Source organism: Fukomys damarensis, unplaced genomic scaffold, assembly GCF_012274545.1.
Source record: "Fukomys damarensis isolate Sample0158 unplaced genomic scaffold, DMR_v1.0_HiC HiC_scaffold_4, whole genome shotgun sequence".
Taxonomy (NCBI): Eukaryota; Metazoa; Chordata; class Mammalia; order Rodentia; family Bathyergidae; genus Fukomys; species Fukomys damarensis.
In genome coordinates, this window is record NW_022900916.1 from 48,897,235 (window position 1) to 48,914,773 (window position 17,539).

The 17,539-nt window shown below is 37.4% G+C and overlaps 1 protein-coding gene across 8 annotated transcripts in view; it reads right to left on the bottom strand.

The window, feature by feature from the left end:
* The window catches only part of St7 (suppression of tumorigenicity 7), a 315,589-nt gene that overhangs the window by 122,848 nt on the left and 175,202 nt on the right, over nucleotides 1-17,539 (bottom strand). For 7 of the 8 annotated variants that reach the window (XM_010621892.3, XM_010621884.3, XM_010621891.2 and 4 more), the window contains exon 2: nucleotides 12,335-12,417. In XM_010621892.3, coding sequence (XP_010620194.1) covers nucleotides 12,335-12,417 — 83 coding nt within the window. Of the gene's footprint in view, nucleotides 1-12,334; nucleotides 12,418-13,084; nucleotides 13,118-17,539 lie in introns of those variants that run through there. The other variant, XM_010621888.3, reaches the window with a different exon arrangement.

Sequence of the window (17,539 nt, forward strand, 5' to 3'; positions counted from 1 at the left end):
AAACAGCAAGTAAATATATGAAAAAATGTTCCACATCACTGGTCTTTCAAGAGATGCAGATGAAAACAACACTGAGATTCCACCTCACCCCACAAAGAAAGGCTGCTATCAAGAAATCAACCAATAACAAAGGTTGGTGGGGTTGTGGGGAGAAAGGAGCCCTTCTCCATTGTTGGTGGGAGTGCAGACTGGTGCAACCACTATGGAAATCAATGTGGAGATAACTCAAAGAGCTGGGACTAGAGGTTCCATCTGACCCAGCCGTCTCTCTGCTGGGTATCTTTCCAAAAGAATTAAAAGAATCATATCACAGAGATATATGTGCACCTATGTTTATAGCAGCACAGTTTGTAATAGGTAAAACTTCGAAACAGCCCAGTTGCCCATCAGTTGGAAACTCGATAAAGATGCGGTTTTTCTATAAAATGGAATACTCCTCAGCCATAAAGAACGAGAAATTAGAGTCATTCATAGGAAAATAGATACATATTGAGGATATAATCCTAAGTGAAATAAGTAAGTCACACATGTGTAAATACCGAATAGTTTCTCTGGTGTGAATAAACTGCAACAATGCATAAGATCCTAATAAGATTACTGACACTGTGAAATGGGAAGAAAGGAGCTAAAGATGTAGGGAAGATGGGAAGGGTAGGGAAAGCTAATAGGGGAAAAGAAAAAAATATGAGAAAATGAAAAAATGGAAATGAAGACTTTTCTGCAACATTTAGAATATGAGGTTTTATTTGAACAGGGAAGAATGTTCAAGAATGGTAAATTTACAAACCATGGATCTAGAACAGAGTTTAACCTCCCATGAATTACTGGCTCTATTTGGACACTAGTTACTTGTACTGTAAAGTGTTAATCATATTTATTATTTATCCTCAAGGGTCCTCAGTTTTCACACTAACTCTATGTAAAGCACCTGTTTCAGTGTCTGCTACAAGCTTCTGTTTACTATGTCACTGATGTACATGCCTCTGAATGGTAGCAGATGTCACACACTGCTGTGAGGCAGCCCTCTTTTCGGTAACCCACAGTTTGTGTTTGTATAGCATCTTTTTTACTACTAAGTAGTTAGTGGAAATCCCTGGGAATCACAGTGACAAAGGATCCTTATTGCTCAACAAAGTTCTCAAGAGATTCACAGATTTGCCACTATTAAGAAGAGGACTCCAAAGAACCCAGATCACTGGTTACAGAACCGGCAGTGTCTCTCAGACCCTAGTGGGAAAGATCCTTCCTCGCCCCAAGTTTTTGCTCTGCTTTCTAGTTGTACTATTGGGGTACCTACCAGGCTTCAGTTCATTCATTCTGTCACATGGAACTAAGTGTTCCTAGCCAGTCACAAGCTATGTTCTATGGTTACAAAACAGCTCCTGCCACTAGAAGTCCATGCCACATACCCACAGGGCCTGTTGCAGGCTGTTGCTGGTGAGGTTGTATCTATCACACAGAAACCCCTTAAGATTCTTCAGACTTCTCAGTTCCTCTAGCAGAATCATAGAATGTCAGCACTAAAAGTGACCTTAAAAGACTACATATAGAATACATTTACAGAAGAGAACAAATCCTACCCATCAAGATTTAGTGACCTGACCAAAGTCACTCGGCCCAAAGCCTTGGCTCTCTACCATCATCTCATCAGACCTCTTTTGAAAATGTCCTTGCTTCATGTAAATAAATACAGACAGATATAGCCTATCATTTCCCTTTCAGGGTCTTCTGACATGGTCTCTCTGTGTTTTCTTAGGTATAAAACCAATCCAGAAGTAGTTTATCAAATGCACACAGATAATTTATCCCAAGGGACAAATAACTTACATTAACTTAACAGGTACATTATAATAGAAGATAGACCTTCTACCCAGTATTTCTAATGCGGGAATAAGAGACCACAGAAAAGACTGAGTTATTTGTGCAGCCATTGGGCTTGGTGAGGGGAGTCTTTTCAGGCCTATCATATCACATATTGTTCCTGCTGTGTACAACATCAGTACGAAAAAGAACCACTGTCCTAATCTGTATAGAGTGAACAACCAGGAAAGGAAGAAAAGAAAGGCTTAACGACTTCTGAAACTTCAATATAACAATCTTCCTCTTATCTCAAAACAGATCAGGTTTTGGGTAAGTACGTCGGAGTATTTTTAAAAAGCTGCATGGATCCAAATAGGTAGATGGTGACATTTAAAGCACACATATTTGGTGTCACTTTGAATTCTTTTCCCTGGTGTGTACCTACAATGTAAACAGGAAAGCTCTCATAAACAAATTTAGACTTTAAAAATACCCCTTGGACATGATAGTAGCTTAGTGGGCCTGACACAGTAGAACAAAACAGTTTCTGATTTGCCAGATGACCAAAACCTTTAAATATAATGCATAAATGTACCAGCTGGGATGCGAATCAGAGATGGAACATTTGCCTAGCATGTGTAAGGTTTTGAATTCAATCCCTAGCACTGAAAAAAAAATGCATAAATACACACACACACTCTTTTAAAATTTTAAAACCTTAATCTCTCTAGTGCTTTTTTTCCTCAGTTAGTCATAATGCACTATGAGAATTATATAGACTAAGTAAGATGACACCTAAAAAGGATCAGTTGGGTTGGGCACTCAGTAAGTCAACAGTGACCCTACTATCTAGTTTAAAAGCAAAAATTCTTTAAACTGGAAAGCTGGGTTATGTGACCTTGGTTACTTCTCTGGGCTTCAGTTTCCTAATGGATAAAATAAGATCAGAGTAAACATTAATGTTGGATGGGGTAAGATGACTACATACGAGATAGATTTGGGAAGGTTGAATGAATGAATAATAACATTGGTCTGCTTGATATAATTCAATATATTGTCTAAATAAACAGTAGAGTCATAAAAATTTTGTGTTTATTTTGCTTGTTATTAAAAAAATAGCTTGGTATGGTGGTAAACACCTGTAATCCCAGCTTCTTGGGAGGCTGAAGCAGCAGGATCACAAGTTCAAGGCCAGCCTAGGCAACTTAGCAAGACCCTACCAGTGATAGAGACTCTGAGTTTGACCCCCCCAATACTGAAAAGGAGCAGGGATGGAAGAGGAAAGGATCCAGTGAAAAGAGAGAAATCAAAGATGAAAAAGAATATAACGACAAGAAGCATGATGTCAAGGGGCCAGGAAGCACACTCATCCTACATTATCCTACCTTGAAAGGCACACTACCATTTCTTGCTCTAAGTCAGGAAGAAAGAAGAGGATGAAAGAAGAGGAAGACATTTTAGTTTGGAAAACATGATGTGATTTGAGCTGTTTCTTGGGCAAGGCAACAAACAAAGGGAAAAAAATGGACGATATTGATCTCAGAGAAAATACAGATAATGTTTATTTTCCTGGAATAAGAGAAGTGTCAATGAAATCAAGAATATGAAGGCTGAGGAAGTGGTCTGGATCTATACCTGCAGGGTAGAAAGGCCATAAGCTATCTGCAGGGCCAGATCATATTTAAAAGAGCCATTTAGCAAGAGCCCAAGTACCAATGCTCAGTGGCCACCTCTATTACTATTCCATAGAAGCAGACAGGGTAATCAAGAAGCACAGGAAGAGGGCAGAGATCCTGCTTTTCAGGAGGTCGAAGCTGCAAACTTATCTTTACCCACAAAAAGGAAAGAAAAGTCTGGCAAAATGACATAATTGAGGCCTTTTCATCCATCTTGCCGACTGTAAACTTGAACCTTCCTATCTAAGCCTTCTCTTGACCTGCACATTCTCTGTATAAAATACTTCTCTTCATGATCCCTATACCCTATTGTACCCCTGAATGCTTCAAGATTCCCATACAACAGGAAAATTAGAAATTTCACATCAATTCTATTAAACCCATGGAAAATGCAAAGATGCGAAAATCTGAAACTGGCTAAGAAGTGAAGTAGATAATGATGCCCCAAGAAGATAGATACACGGGGGTAGAGATTAAAGAAGGATACATGAAACTTTCTGCCATTCTACTCCCAGATGGAAAGACTAGCACACAGACACTGCTCAAATTCGTTCAAAAATATATCTAGAGGCATTTTGGGGGGTTTTGTTTTTTTTAGCAAAAAGAGATCACATAAACTTAAATGAGAAAAAAACAAGGCAATTGGAATGTATTATAGTAATATCTGTAACCTTTTCAGTGTTCTTTTGAATTCTTAATATTCAGTACATCCCTTCCTTTATCCCACTTGTTCTTTCAAAGTTGCTCTTAATTCCTCGTGATAGGTGTAACTTAAAAAACAAAACTCTCAGCTTCCTATGTTTTCTTTAGGAATCCTTAATAGCTACCAAATGGTCCCCTGCTCCCTTTGTCACAGTCAGTCCCTCCTTATTCCACCTGCTTCCCTAAACATTTGTGGGACCCGTATGAAGAACTGGTGTTCATGCCTCTCACCCACCCCCTTTCCTGGCCACCTGTTGCAAAAGTTTTAAGAAAAGAGAAAAGACAAGACGGTCAGGCAGTACTCAAGGTCAAAAGCCAAGGATCGGCTGGGTATAGTGGCAACTCCTAGAATCCCAGGTCTCCAGAGTCTGAGGCAGGGAAATCTCTGTGAGTTCAAGGCCAGCCTGGGCTGCACAGTAAGTTTAAGGCTACCTGGACTACACAGAGAGACTCTGTCTCAAAACAAAACAAAAACATACAGAGAGAGAGAGAGAGAGAGAGAGAGAGAGAGAGAAGAGGCCAACAATAATAACAAAGCTGAGGATCCATCCCTGTCTCAGTGTCTGTTCACAGGATGAGATTTTCCACTGTAGCATTAATTACTGTGGCTCAGTGGGGAGGCTCACTATCCTTGGGTGAAGTCACAGAAGCCCTAATAATTGGGAGAAGCTAGCCTGTGTCACTGGTCCCAACCCCTGCCAACTCACACTATGATAGCACCTGTCCTCTGGGTTCTTCCTCTGAAGATTTTGACTGAGCTGGTGCTCAGAATGCATCATTTCAAAAGCTCTCCAAATAATTTGGGTGTCATTAATTTATTCACTCACTGGATCTCCTGTGCAGTCAACAAATATTCTTTAAGTATTTACTCTGGCATTATAGGCGCAAGATATATAATAGTACACAAAAACACAAATGTGATCTACATTTATGATGCTTCTAGTCTAGAATGAGAAAGAAGGCTAAATGATTGAACAAATAAAATATAATTATAAACTGTGGTAAGTATCGTTCCATATTCTAGACCAGCCAAACTTGACCTAAGCCACTGCCGAACAGAAAATGAAAAAGAAAAAAAAAAGTCTCTCCCTCAGAATGTTGTTACTGCCTTCATCTCTACCTCTTGGTTTTCTCTTTTCCTTTCCTCCTTTTTCTTCTCTTTCCTTCATCCCTTGCTACTTGGCCCATGGGTCTATTAGAGTGAAAATATGATCTGCTACAACTACCCACCTTTCCAGGAAATACCTTTATGAGAGAAAGAAGATGCAGCAAAACAGTGGAAATTTAAATTCCAGGATTCACTCCATGTTTACCAGCAAGGCAACCTGAGCCAGCCACTTCTAGCTGCTTCGTCCTTAGGCCTTTACTGGTTTAAACTGGGTAGCTCCTGGGGATTCCTGCTCCTAAAATGCAATTGCATGACTTTCAAGTCTATCAATTTGTGCTTAAATGTAAAATGAAAATGACAAAAAGCCAGGTTTGTTCCCTTACCCCTCTAGCAGCTTATTCATTTGTTTCACTTTTTGCCACATGAAATCCCATCCACTCCAATGTTCATGTTCACCACCCATGATAGGCATCTAGCTCCTTTCATTGCCAGGAACATGGTCTCCTGATGAAGATCATTCATTTTCACAGTGAAACTGAGAAGCTGCAATCTGAGAAAGCTAAATAAGCCTGTTTCTTCCTATTTTCTGCAGGATTCCCTGGCATTTGTCCACCACAGCATCTCTCTCGTTCTGTGTTCTAGAGCCAGGAGACAAGTTCTTTTTTTTTTTTTTAATTGAGTTTATTGGTACAATTTAGGTATACACTACAGTTACATTCATCATTGGGATCTTGTACCTTTACGTGACCGGTCTTGGTTCTCATTTTTTCCCCTTGTCCCTGCCCTCCCTTCACCCCTTCTCCCTGCCCCCTTTACAAACACTTTATTTCCATTTTTTCATTTTCTCATTTTTTTCTTTTCCCTTATTATCTTTCCCCCACCCTTCCCACTTTCCCTACACCTTTAGCCCTTTTCTTCCTATTTCACATGGTCAATTATCTCATTAGGATCTTATGTACTATTATAGGTTTTCACACCGAGAAACTATTCGGTATTTACATTCGAGAGATGCAGATGAAAACAATACTAAGATTCCACCTCACCCCACAAAGAATGGCTGCTATTAAGAAATTAAACAATAACAAATGTTGATGGGGTTGTAGGGAGAAAGCAACCCTTCTCCATTGTTGGTGGGAGTGCAGACTGGTGCAACCACTATGGAAATCAATATGGAGATACCTCAAAGAACTAGGATTACAGGTTCCATTTGACCCAGCCATCCCTCTGCTGGGTATCTTTCCAAAAGAATTAAAAGAATCATATCACAGAGATATATGCGCACCTATGTTTATAGCAGCACAGTTTGTAATAGACAAGTTCTTAACTGACACAGCTTGACATTTATCAGCTGCTTCCCACACCCTAAAAGCCCATCTAATCAAGCTTCCCCAAGTCTTTTTTTACCTTTATTCCCCAAATAACAGCTATTTGGATAATCTATACATATGTGTATCAATTAAAATGCTGCCTCAAAGGCAGGCATAGTGGTGTACACCTGTAACCCAATCACTCAGAAGGCTGAGGCAGGAGGATCATTGTGAATTTGAGGCCAGCCTGGGCCACACAGTGAATTCAAGGCCAACCTGAACTACACAGCGAAACCCTTTTTAAAAAAAAAAAAAAAAAAAAATCACTAAATACATACATACATATATACATACATACCACTACCTGAAGTGTGGATCAAGTTCTTTAGATGATGAAAAAGTGTTAAAAGAAGATATACAATATTTCAGTTTCACAGCCTTATTTTTGAAAAGAGAAAAAGGAGATGGTCACAGAAATTCAGATTTGAATCTTACAATTAGTCTATAATGCCAGACAAATTATCCTTTTTTTTTTTTTGGTACTGGGGATTGAACTTGGAACCTTGTGCTTGTGAGGCAGGCAGTGGAACACTGAGCTAAATTCCCAGTCCAGGACAAATTATCTTTGTGTCTGCTTACTTAGAAGAATAAAGGCATGGATTATACCTACCATTTAGAATTTCAATGATATATAAAGTAATGTAAGCAAAGCTAGCATAAAGCACAGACTCAAACACATTTGCCTTTTTTTATAACTGATGCCTATCCAACTGTCTTCTCTCATTTTCCTGAAAACATACTTCTACATCTAATCTATGCAGTAATTTTTTATTTACTATATGAATTTTCTTTTTGTAGTTCTTGATTCTATTAAAACATATGCCCTAGATAGTTTCTTTTATACCTCTCTATTTAATATATATATGTAAATTGTAAGCATAGGGATATGTCTATATGTAAATTAATAGTGACACAGGAATTTACATATAAACACCAGTGTGGCATACAGCAATTTCTCCATTCTGCCAGCATTTTGAGAAAATTAAAAGGAGCATATTCTCTTATTATCACCTTATTGTTCTCACTTATATTACCACCGTACCATTCAGAAAAACAAAAACAAAATTCAGAAAATTTTTCCACTGAAATAAACATCAACTGAAGAGCCTGCTTCCAACAGATTCAGAGTAAACATGTTCTTGCTAGCAGATACAAGATTAAATTGGCATGTTTGGAGTGTGCTGACAGGTTCATTTCCTGTTGCTGGGCTGGAGTGGGATGAAAAGCTTATTCCAAGCAGGCAGAGGGACAGCAGCTTCAAGTTACACAAGGGAGAGAGCTACCTGTATAGATATGGTTACAGGAACCAAAAGGGAAGAGTGAGAGAGGTTTCCACCTCTGAGATCAGAACCACCAGTGACAGCTAGTAAAATATATCCCTATTTTTAAGTACATTTGTATACAAGAGAACAATATTTGCCAAGTGACTTTAATTTGTATGTAAATTTGTTCAGTTGACTTTTTCTTCACAGAAAAAATGTACTTTTTTGTTTGTTTGTTTGCAAATGGCATAATTTTCCCATAGGACTCCTGCAGTCCCCAACCAATTTTCCCAGGGGCAGCCTCATTCTTTTGATGTTCATAAATAGGCTCTCAGGACACTGCTCTGGGGACAGCACTTAGCAGAGAGCATCTGCTTGGTGCCAGGAAACAAACCACTAAGCATTCTATGCTCACAGCTATTTTGCAAAGCTCCTGGTCCTTCACCTGGTGCTGCCTCTCCCTGAAGTGGACCCAGAAGACAATACTAGATGCACAGAAACTTCACTCTGGGTTAAATTTAAGACTTGGCAAAGCAGTGTCAACAGTCTCTAAAGTAAAAGCCTAAAGCTATCAAACGCTATTTGTTCACATTGTAGTTACTGTACCTTCAGTACAGGATCCCCCGCCAACCCCCAGTAATGGGGATTGAATGCAGGGCCTTCACACTAAGCTACATCCCCAACCCTTTTTTAAAATTTTGATACAGGGTCTCACTAAATCACTAAGTTGCCCAGGCTGGGCTTGAACTTACAATCCTCCTGCCTCAGCCTCCCAGCCTTTCAAAATCTTCCTATGTGGAAGACTCTGCTCCTTGAGTTTCCCATCAGTCAGGAGTATTTCCTCTGCTTCTGGAGAACGCTGCAAAGCAAATGGACCATAAAACAGCACAGGTGTGACCATCCAATTTAAGCAGCTGCTTTATCAACCCAGATCTGCAAAGGCACCATGGTCTGGGGAAATCCCTTCACTGCTGGAGGACTTCACCATCTCTGAGTCAGAAGGGAGGATGACCATCAGGCCTGTTTTATCAGAGTAAATGTAAAACAATTTACACTGTGGTAATTAATTTATACTCTGTAAATCTACACCACAGACTCCTAGTGGAGAAACCAGACCTGCCATTTATTCACCAGGCTAGAACACCATCTGGGAATTTAACCAGAAAGGCAGAGAAATGAATGATAAAGGCACAGGCTGCCTGTGTGACCTACAACAGGTTACTAATTATATTGTTAAGATTTATAGCTCCATGACCCCCCCAAACCTCATGCACTCTAAGGTGAGGCTTTTGAAGGGTGATTGGATTGTGGGAATATTATAGCCTGATGTGATGTTAGCCGGTGGGGCCCAGTTGGAAGAGGTAGATTAGAGAGGGTGTGACTTTGAAGAGTTTATCTCCTTCCTGGTTCCTCCCTTCTCTCTGCTTCCCGGATGCCCTGTGGTGAGCAGCTTTCCTTTGCCGAGGTCCTTCCACTGCGCCATTGCATCTTGGAGCTGACCAACTGGGCAATGAAACCTCTACAAACTGTGAGCCAAAATAAAACTTTCCTCCTTTAAGTTGTCGGTATCTGGGATTTTTGTCCCAGCCACATAAAAGTGACTAAGCACCTATTTAGCTAATCTGTAAGTAAAGTGAAAAGGACACTAACAATTAGCCCATTACATTGGTACAAAGAGTAAATGAGTTAACATAAAGAGTGCTTTAGATAAGTGCCTGGCACATAGCAAGCAACATTTAAGCAAAACACTTAAGTGGATATACACAACAGGAAGAATGCACAAACAAAAACCGATCCCTTTTACATCAGAGGGAAGTGCTTTCTTTCAGTGTGAAATTGTACCCAAAAAATTCACTTTTTTCTATATGTTTAATAAAAAATATTTCAAAGATGTTTTAGAAAGAAAATGCTAAAATATTATTTAAAATGTAAATGACAACCACATATGAGACTTACAATACAATCTCCTCCCACCTCCAAAAATAGAGATGCTAAAAGACTGCCTTGTTTTCAGAAGATACTTATTAAGAATTTATCAAGCATGTAAAAGCATTTTCCAAGTCCGCTATCTCCTCAGTCTATTTAGAACATTAAGGTAGAAACCTGAAAATGTAGTTTGTAGGCCTGACTTGGCCAAAACTAACCACAAGAGTTTAGCTAAAATACTTTCTTTCCTCTCCTTTGGAAGTTTCAAATTTTCCTACTGAAAAATAAAGGATTTGGGCTAAATGTAGAGTCCCAGAAAGCCAAACCTCCCAGATTCTCTCCATCTATCTCAAAACTGATCTATTTCTATTATATTCTCTCTGCATTGTCTACCTTGTCCTCTTCAGGATACCATGTAATTTTGAACATATTAATACAGTTTCATACATCGTTCTAAAGGGCAAGTATATGGCTTCTTAGTGAAAATCTTCTATATAATGAAGAAAATTAGAAACCTCTGGAATGACTCATACTATACCTATAATATTTACCCCAATTTTTTCCCTGTGGTTTTCTGACAGAACAGTTTTTCCCTGCTTCAATCCCCCAAATCCTCTCTCAGATCATTTTTCTCTGCCCTGGGTCCTCCACATTAGAGCATTTTTAAGAAGTTTTTCTCTTCGCCATTCATTATTCTAAATTAGACTTCAATATTTCTATTTTTTGTCTTTTGGACAATTTATGTCGTATCCCCACCAGTTCAACAGAAGTAAATTGTTGAAGTTGTTGGTTTCCTAAGCCTGTAGTTCCCAAACTCTAGGATTTCACAGTCTATTAAAATATTTTTAGCTCCCTTCTCCTGTTAACAAATCTGAAAACCAATTTGGGACTGCTAAAGTTTCTTTGCCTAGGGTGAGGGATTTAGCTTAGTGGCACGGTGCCTGCCTCACAAGTGCTAAGTCCTGAGTTTGATCCCTAGCACAAAAAAAAAAAAAAAAAAAAAAAAAGATTTTTTAAAAAAAAAAAAAAAAAAAAAAAAAAAAAAAAAGATTTTTTTGCCTAGTAATTAAAATAAAATAATAAAATAATACCACCATATACTATCACCATTATTTCAGAAAAAGATTTCAGTATTAAAGAACAGGAGGGACAGAATGCCAGAATAAATACACTCCTTACATATAATAAATTAAAAATTCACATTCTAGCTTTATGAATAATGCTCTACAATGTCCTTATTTTTCTTATGTCTCTACAGAATAGCGAGGACCTTCGGAGATACACTATTGATGGGCAGTTCCGAGGCAACATGTTGGGTTGGTTCCAGAGGCAATCTTAGGTTGGGCAGTTCAGAGGCAATCTTGGATTGCTTTTTATAGCCAGCATTAGACTTTCTATTTGAATTTCCACTGATATAACCATCTTGATGTGGCTTCTGCTGATACTTTTCATATTCCTGGCTCAGTAACATCAACTTCGAATATATCAACAGCCCATGTGGTGCAGAGGACCAAGGTGAACCTGGACATGATCTCATCACACAAGGATGCTTCCCACACCCCCACCAACTTTTCCATGCGCAGGTCTCTACCCTGTCCTGGATGCCTTTCTACACCTTTTTCACTCTGGCTCCATAAAAGCTCACAATTTTGAAATTCTCCATTCTTCTAGGTCCACTTAAGGACCTTTACTCCACATATTTGTGCCCTTCTTCCTAAAACTGTTTTCTACTGATCATCCATTTTCCTTAACATCAACTCTGTAATGCTTTTCATGTGCCTGTTTTTATAATAACTATCAACCACAAAATGATATAGACATAAAAAATGTTTTTAATCCTTTTTCTTCTTCAAAGTCATTTAATTATATTAGAGTGGCCCCATTGAGTTTAAAGGGTCTTACTGAGGTCACTAAAATGAACTACTTTAGATATGAGTTTGCATACCTCCAACTATTATAGAGCATAAGGTAATGAAGCCATATGGATGATAATTCTTTACTTATTTGGAATTCTTTTAAGGAAACCAGAAAGAAATGTAAATTTTGAGAGAAATAAAATGAAGGGGAAAAGTTCTTACATTTGCCATAATGGATTTCAGTACATTTAAAGAAAATTAGCTATATTTCTATTGATCTTAATTATCCATTGTGATGAGGGAGATGAAAACTTTCTTAGCTGAAATGAGTTACATTTATTTTATAGTATCTTAGACACTAGACTTTGACACAGAGCTGTGTCTTCCCTTGTTTTCTGTTTTACTCTCCCCATCAGTAAAAGTAAAATATGATTAAACATTCTTTTTCAAAAACCTCTGAGTATCCAACCTGGGTTGTGAGAAACCTAAGACCACCCCCAGCCCCTGCATGTACATGTGTACAAGACAAATAACTACAAATTTCTAGTGTGTATTTTTCCAGATATTTTTCTTGTACATATAATAACATATACTAGTAATAAGTACATTTTTAAATGGGAAGGATTCCACCACTTACCAAAATAAGTCCTGATATTAGTGAAGAAGTGCCTGTCAGGGCCACGTAGAACTTTGGTGTTAATGTATTCAAAAACATGCTCACTGGAAGAAAAAAAAAAAAGAAGAAGAAGAAATGTGTGAGTGTGTAAGTAAAACCAAACCTTTCATTTTTTTTCTGGTGAAAATCATTTGTTTCTGATAAGGAGTAAGGAGTTTTTAGAATCTTATTAAAGTTACATTAAAGTGGTTAATCATTATTACATAAACTCAGAAAACTAGATGTCATTATATATACTAGAAGAAAATAAGCTATGCCCAAGGAAAAAGAGAAGCTTTTTAGTTTCTAAAACTATTAATATGACTGCTTTTCATGGCTGAACAACCCCTCAATAGTTTAATCAAAGTCTAATCAAATATTCACTGTCACGTACCTTCCTAATCAATTGCTGTCACTCTGAGCATCGGGTTAATAACATTGCTCATTAATTACATATCTTATAAATTTAAGAAACTATCGGTCAAGAAGTGAAAGTGATCCTACAGGTGTTTTGTAAAACTTAAAGAGCCAATAAGCAGTAAATCAACCTTAGAACAAATAGAAAACAATTATATTAGATATATTACGTAGCTACCAAATATTATCATACGATAGTTACCCCTAAGAAAGTTGGCAAAAATTTGCATGTATCAGTAAGGTAAATTACTCAACAAAATAATTGAACTTAATGAAAAAAATAAACCACTAAATGCCAGGCACTGTGGCACACACCTGTAATGCCAGCACTCTGGGAGGCTGAGGCAAGAGGATCAGAAGTTCAAGCTCACCCTGAGAAACTTAGTGATTTATTGAGTTCCTGTATCAAAATAAAAATTTTTTAAAAAGTTGGAGATATAGTTCAGTGTGAAGGCCTTGAGTTCAGATTAATCCCCAGTACCACAAAAATAAAAAAATAAACCACTAAAAGTAAATATCACTGTCAGGTACCTTCCTGATCAATTCCCACTACTCTGATCATATCAACTATAGAATTAATTGGGTTGTTCATTAATTATATATTTTATAAATGTACTTAAGTTATTGTCATTTTTCAGTTAGATACTGCAAAAAACTCTTATTATTCTCAAATTAACCCAATATGCTAATATTAGTAACCAATTAATAATTCAAATAACCTATTCCCAATAATAGCTTTAATGGTCATTTTTCATGGACATTCTTTATTGAATTTGTTTGTGGAAGGGAATCACACCCAGTCTACTTTTAGAATAAAGGTTTTTAGAAATAAAACCATCCTGCACTCAGCCAAGAAAACATAGTCACCAAAATGATCAAAGATCCCATGTTTACTCATTCAACAAATATTTCTCTCTGATTATGAATATAACCATGGAAAATGAATGAATCAGTTTCCATCCTTAATACATCCAGTAATACAGTTAGGAGACATATAAGTAAGTTTGATAAATGTACAGAAAAGTCCTATGCACAGAATATAAAAACACAAAAGAGATATAAAAGAGATATACTTTAGACTAGGGGATCAGGAATGATGTCCAAAAAAGGGGGACATTTCAACCAAGTCTGAAGAATAAACTGGAGTTAACCAGACTAAAGGCATATGAGGAGTGATCAGAGGAAGATACCTGCTTGGAAGTGCTGAGAGCTCTGCCTTTCTAAACAGAGGCAAATGTTGAAAAAAGAAGGAGCTTGATGTAGAAGAGTACATCAATTCCACTACTCCCCTTGCATCCGCTCTCAAATGAATTAGTTTCATTGTGGTTGTCATTTGCAATCAAGAGAGTCTGGACTAACACAGTGTGCTTAGTGCATGCTCAGAACTGCAACTAAGCAGACTCTTTGGGGAAGTGGAAGAAGGCATGGACATGGCAATCAGCCCAGGGCTTGAAGACAAGAAGGGGAAGGTACCGTTGAGTTAAGAATGATGTTTGCTCTTAAAGAAAGAAAAAATAGAGATTGGTCAGTTTCCAAGCAACAATTAGTCAAAGCAGATTTTAGAATGAAAAAATTCAAAAATCCTACAGCTTAAAATTGAGGCACCTAAAATTTTCAAAGTTCTCCTCTTCACCCTATTCATGACCCTAAATCCCTCACTATTACGAAAAAATAGCACCAAATCAGAATATTTCCTTTATTACTCTGGCTTTATAAACATTTATATCTGTACCATAACCTTTTCAGCAGCTTTCTGGAAAACTGAGTACAGTAATCAATGAAATCCATTTCTAAAAAAAAGGGGGAGGGATATGCTGAATGAGAAGTGATTCAGTACCCCACCAACTTCCTAACAACAAAAGCAATAATAAAGAAGAAAGATCTTCTGATGAAAATCATTGATCCTGGAGGCAAAGATTCAAAAATTCATTGATATGTAAAAGAAATCATTTCCACTTTTAAAGAGATAAAAATATTTCATTCACTTATTTTTATTTAAGATTATAAAGCAATGGTAATTAATAATTAAGATATATTACATCCATTTCAAAAGGCTGGCGGGAGTTGAGAGAGATAGTGGTGTACACTGAAGGAAACAGACACACATAGAGAATGAGAAATACAACAACAGAAAAGTCTACAGAGTGAGAAGTACTATTTAATAATTAATCTTTTAAAAATTAATTATATTGGTACATTTAAGGTATGTAATATAATGACGTTCATCATTGGAAAATTTCACCTTTACATAATCCATCTTGGTTTATTTTTTCCCCTGCCGTCCTTTCAAACCCCCACCCCTCTCTATCTGCAAAGACTTTATTTTCATTTTCCTCGTTAATTCCATTCCTATCTTTCTTTTCCCCTACCCTCCCATTTCCCCTTCCCCTTTGCACCTTTTAAATAATTAATATTATTGATTCTTTTTGACTAAATATTTGGCAATTCTGGATGTAAAGTATATCAACAGTACTTGTCATTTCAATCTACTTATCTATGTTTAAAGTTTATAACAAAGCATTTCCACAGATCAGAGTATTCAGTTCTCACTTCAACTCCACAATGTCAGTATTATTATTCACCTTATTTTGCAGCTGAGCAAAGACCTGAACACAAGTCATAAACATGCTGGTCATGCCTGTGATATCATAATTACAAGAAGAAAACAGTAGCCTTTCTTCAGAGAGGGAGCTTTAACTAAATGACAATGTAATATATACATTTTAAATGTTGTACTTATTTCTACCTCCAATATTTAAAGATAAGTGCACTGCTATTTTGTCATTTGTGTGTGAAGCATCGGGGTGGAAAGTCAGGAAGCTACAATGAGAAAAAGCAAAATCAAGTTGCAATATCCTCTATTAAATAAGTGGATCAGAATGGTTGGGTATGTGTTTAAAACATATAATAGATATTCCTGAAATTTATAGACACATCAGTGTTACCCCATACCTGCTGAGGCCGTGCAGAACAACTACAAACAGCAAATAGGCAAAGACTACTAGTCTAGATTTGTGGAAAATAAGTTCATAAAACTTAACTAAAGCACTATTTAAACCCCAAAACAAACAAACAAACAAAAATCATGATTAAAAAGCTTTTCACTTGACTCAGCAGGGCACTCCCAGCAGGTAACTGCTAACAGAATATTGTGTCAAGGGTTCTCGGCACCACGGTGTAGAATTCTGAAAAACGTGAGCTTTGACCTTGCATAGTCTCATCACTTAATTAACAAGTAAACGTGATGGAATTAACAAGAAGAAATGAGGTAAGAACAATGATACCTGGATTAAAAATTAAATGACTTAGAATACAGAAGTCTCACTAAATTACAGCTCTGTGAGGTCCTATCTATGAAGAGCGAGCTATGTTGCCATTTATGTTCATTTTATTCTTCCTTTTGTGATTTGGCATCTCATATAATGTGGAAAGCAGAGGAGACTGCTGAACGTGTGCATAATAATAGTAGGAGTAGCAGCTGTCACAGTAGTATTTTCTGGGCATCTTCTACGTGCCAAGCACTGTGCCTCAGACTACAGTCCGAGAAGTAAATGCTTGGACTGTGACCTGTCCTCATGGCAAATGTGGATGATCTACAAAACAAGTGAAGGGTTACTACGTAGAATGGGCTTTTTAAACTGGATTATAGCTGCTTAAGGTACTACTAAACTCGAGGGTGAAATGTGACAGCAGTCATTTTAAAAAGCATAGAAATTACTGTCCTTGTAGTCCACTAGGTGATACTAAATCTCTGACTGCCTCTTTATTAGATACTGTGGGACTAATCAATTTAGCCAAAGGCTAGATAAAGCACCTGCAAACTTTTTCCTTGGTTTTCTTCAAGTCCTGTGACTACTGACAGCCATGTTAAAGCCTAAACCATAATTTAAGCATTCTAATTTTTTCCTCATTGAGTTTATTGGTATATTTTAGGTATACAGTACAGTTACATTCATCATTGGGATCTTGTACCTTTACATGACAGGTCTTGGTTCTCATTTTTTGCCCTTACCCCTGCCCTTCTTTCACCCTCTCCTCTCTTCCCTATTTACAAATACTTTATTTCCATTTTTTCATCTTCTCATGTTTTGTTTTCTTTTCCCTTATTACCTTTCTCCTACCCTTCCCACTTTCCCTATGCCTTTAGCCCTTTTCTTCCTATTTCACATTGTTAATTATACCATTATGATCTTATGTACCATTATAGTTTTTCACACCAGACAAACTATTCAGTATTTACACATGTGTGACTTATTTATTTCACTTAGGATTATATCCTCAAGATGCATCCATTTTCCTATGAATGACTCTAATTTCTCATTCTTTATGGCGGAGTAGTATTCCATTTTATAGAAAAACCACATCTTTACCCAGTTTCCAACTGATGGGCAAATGGATTGCGTCCAAATTTTCGCTATTACAAACTGTGCCGCTATAAACATAGGTGTGCATACATCACTGCAATATGATTCTTTTGGAAAGATAGCCAGCTGAGTCAAATGGAACCTCTAATCCCAGATCTTTGAGGTATCTCCATATTGATTTCCATAGTGGTTGCACCAGTCGGCACTCCCACCAATGGAGAAGGGTTCCTTTCTCCCTACAATCCCGCCAACATTTGTTATTGGTTGATTTCTTGATAGCAGCCATTCTTTGTGGGGTGAGGTGGAATCTCAGTGTTGTTTTCATCTGCATCTCTTGTTTTTGGTTTTTTTGTTTGTTTGTTTGTTTTGAGACAGGGTCTCACTGTGTAGTTGAGACTGATCTGGA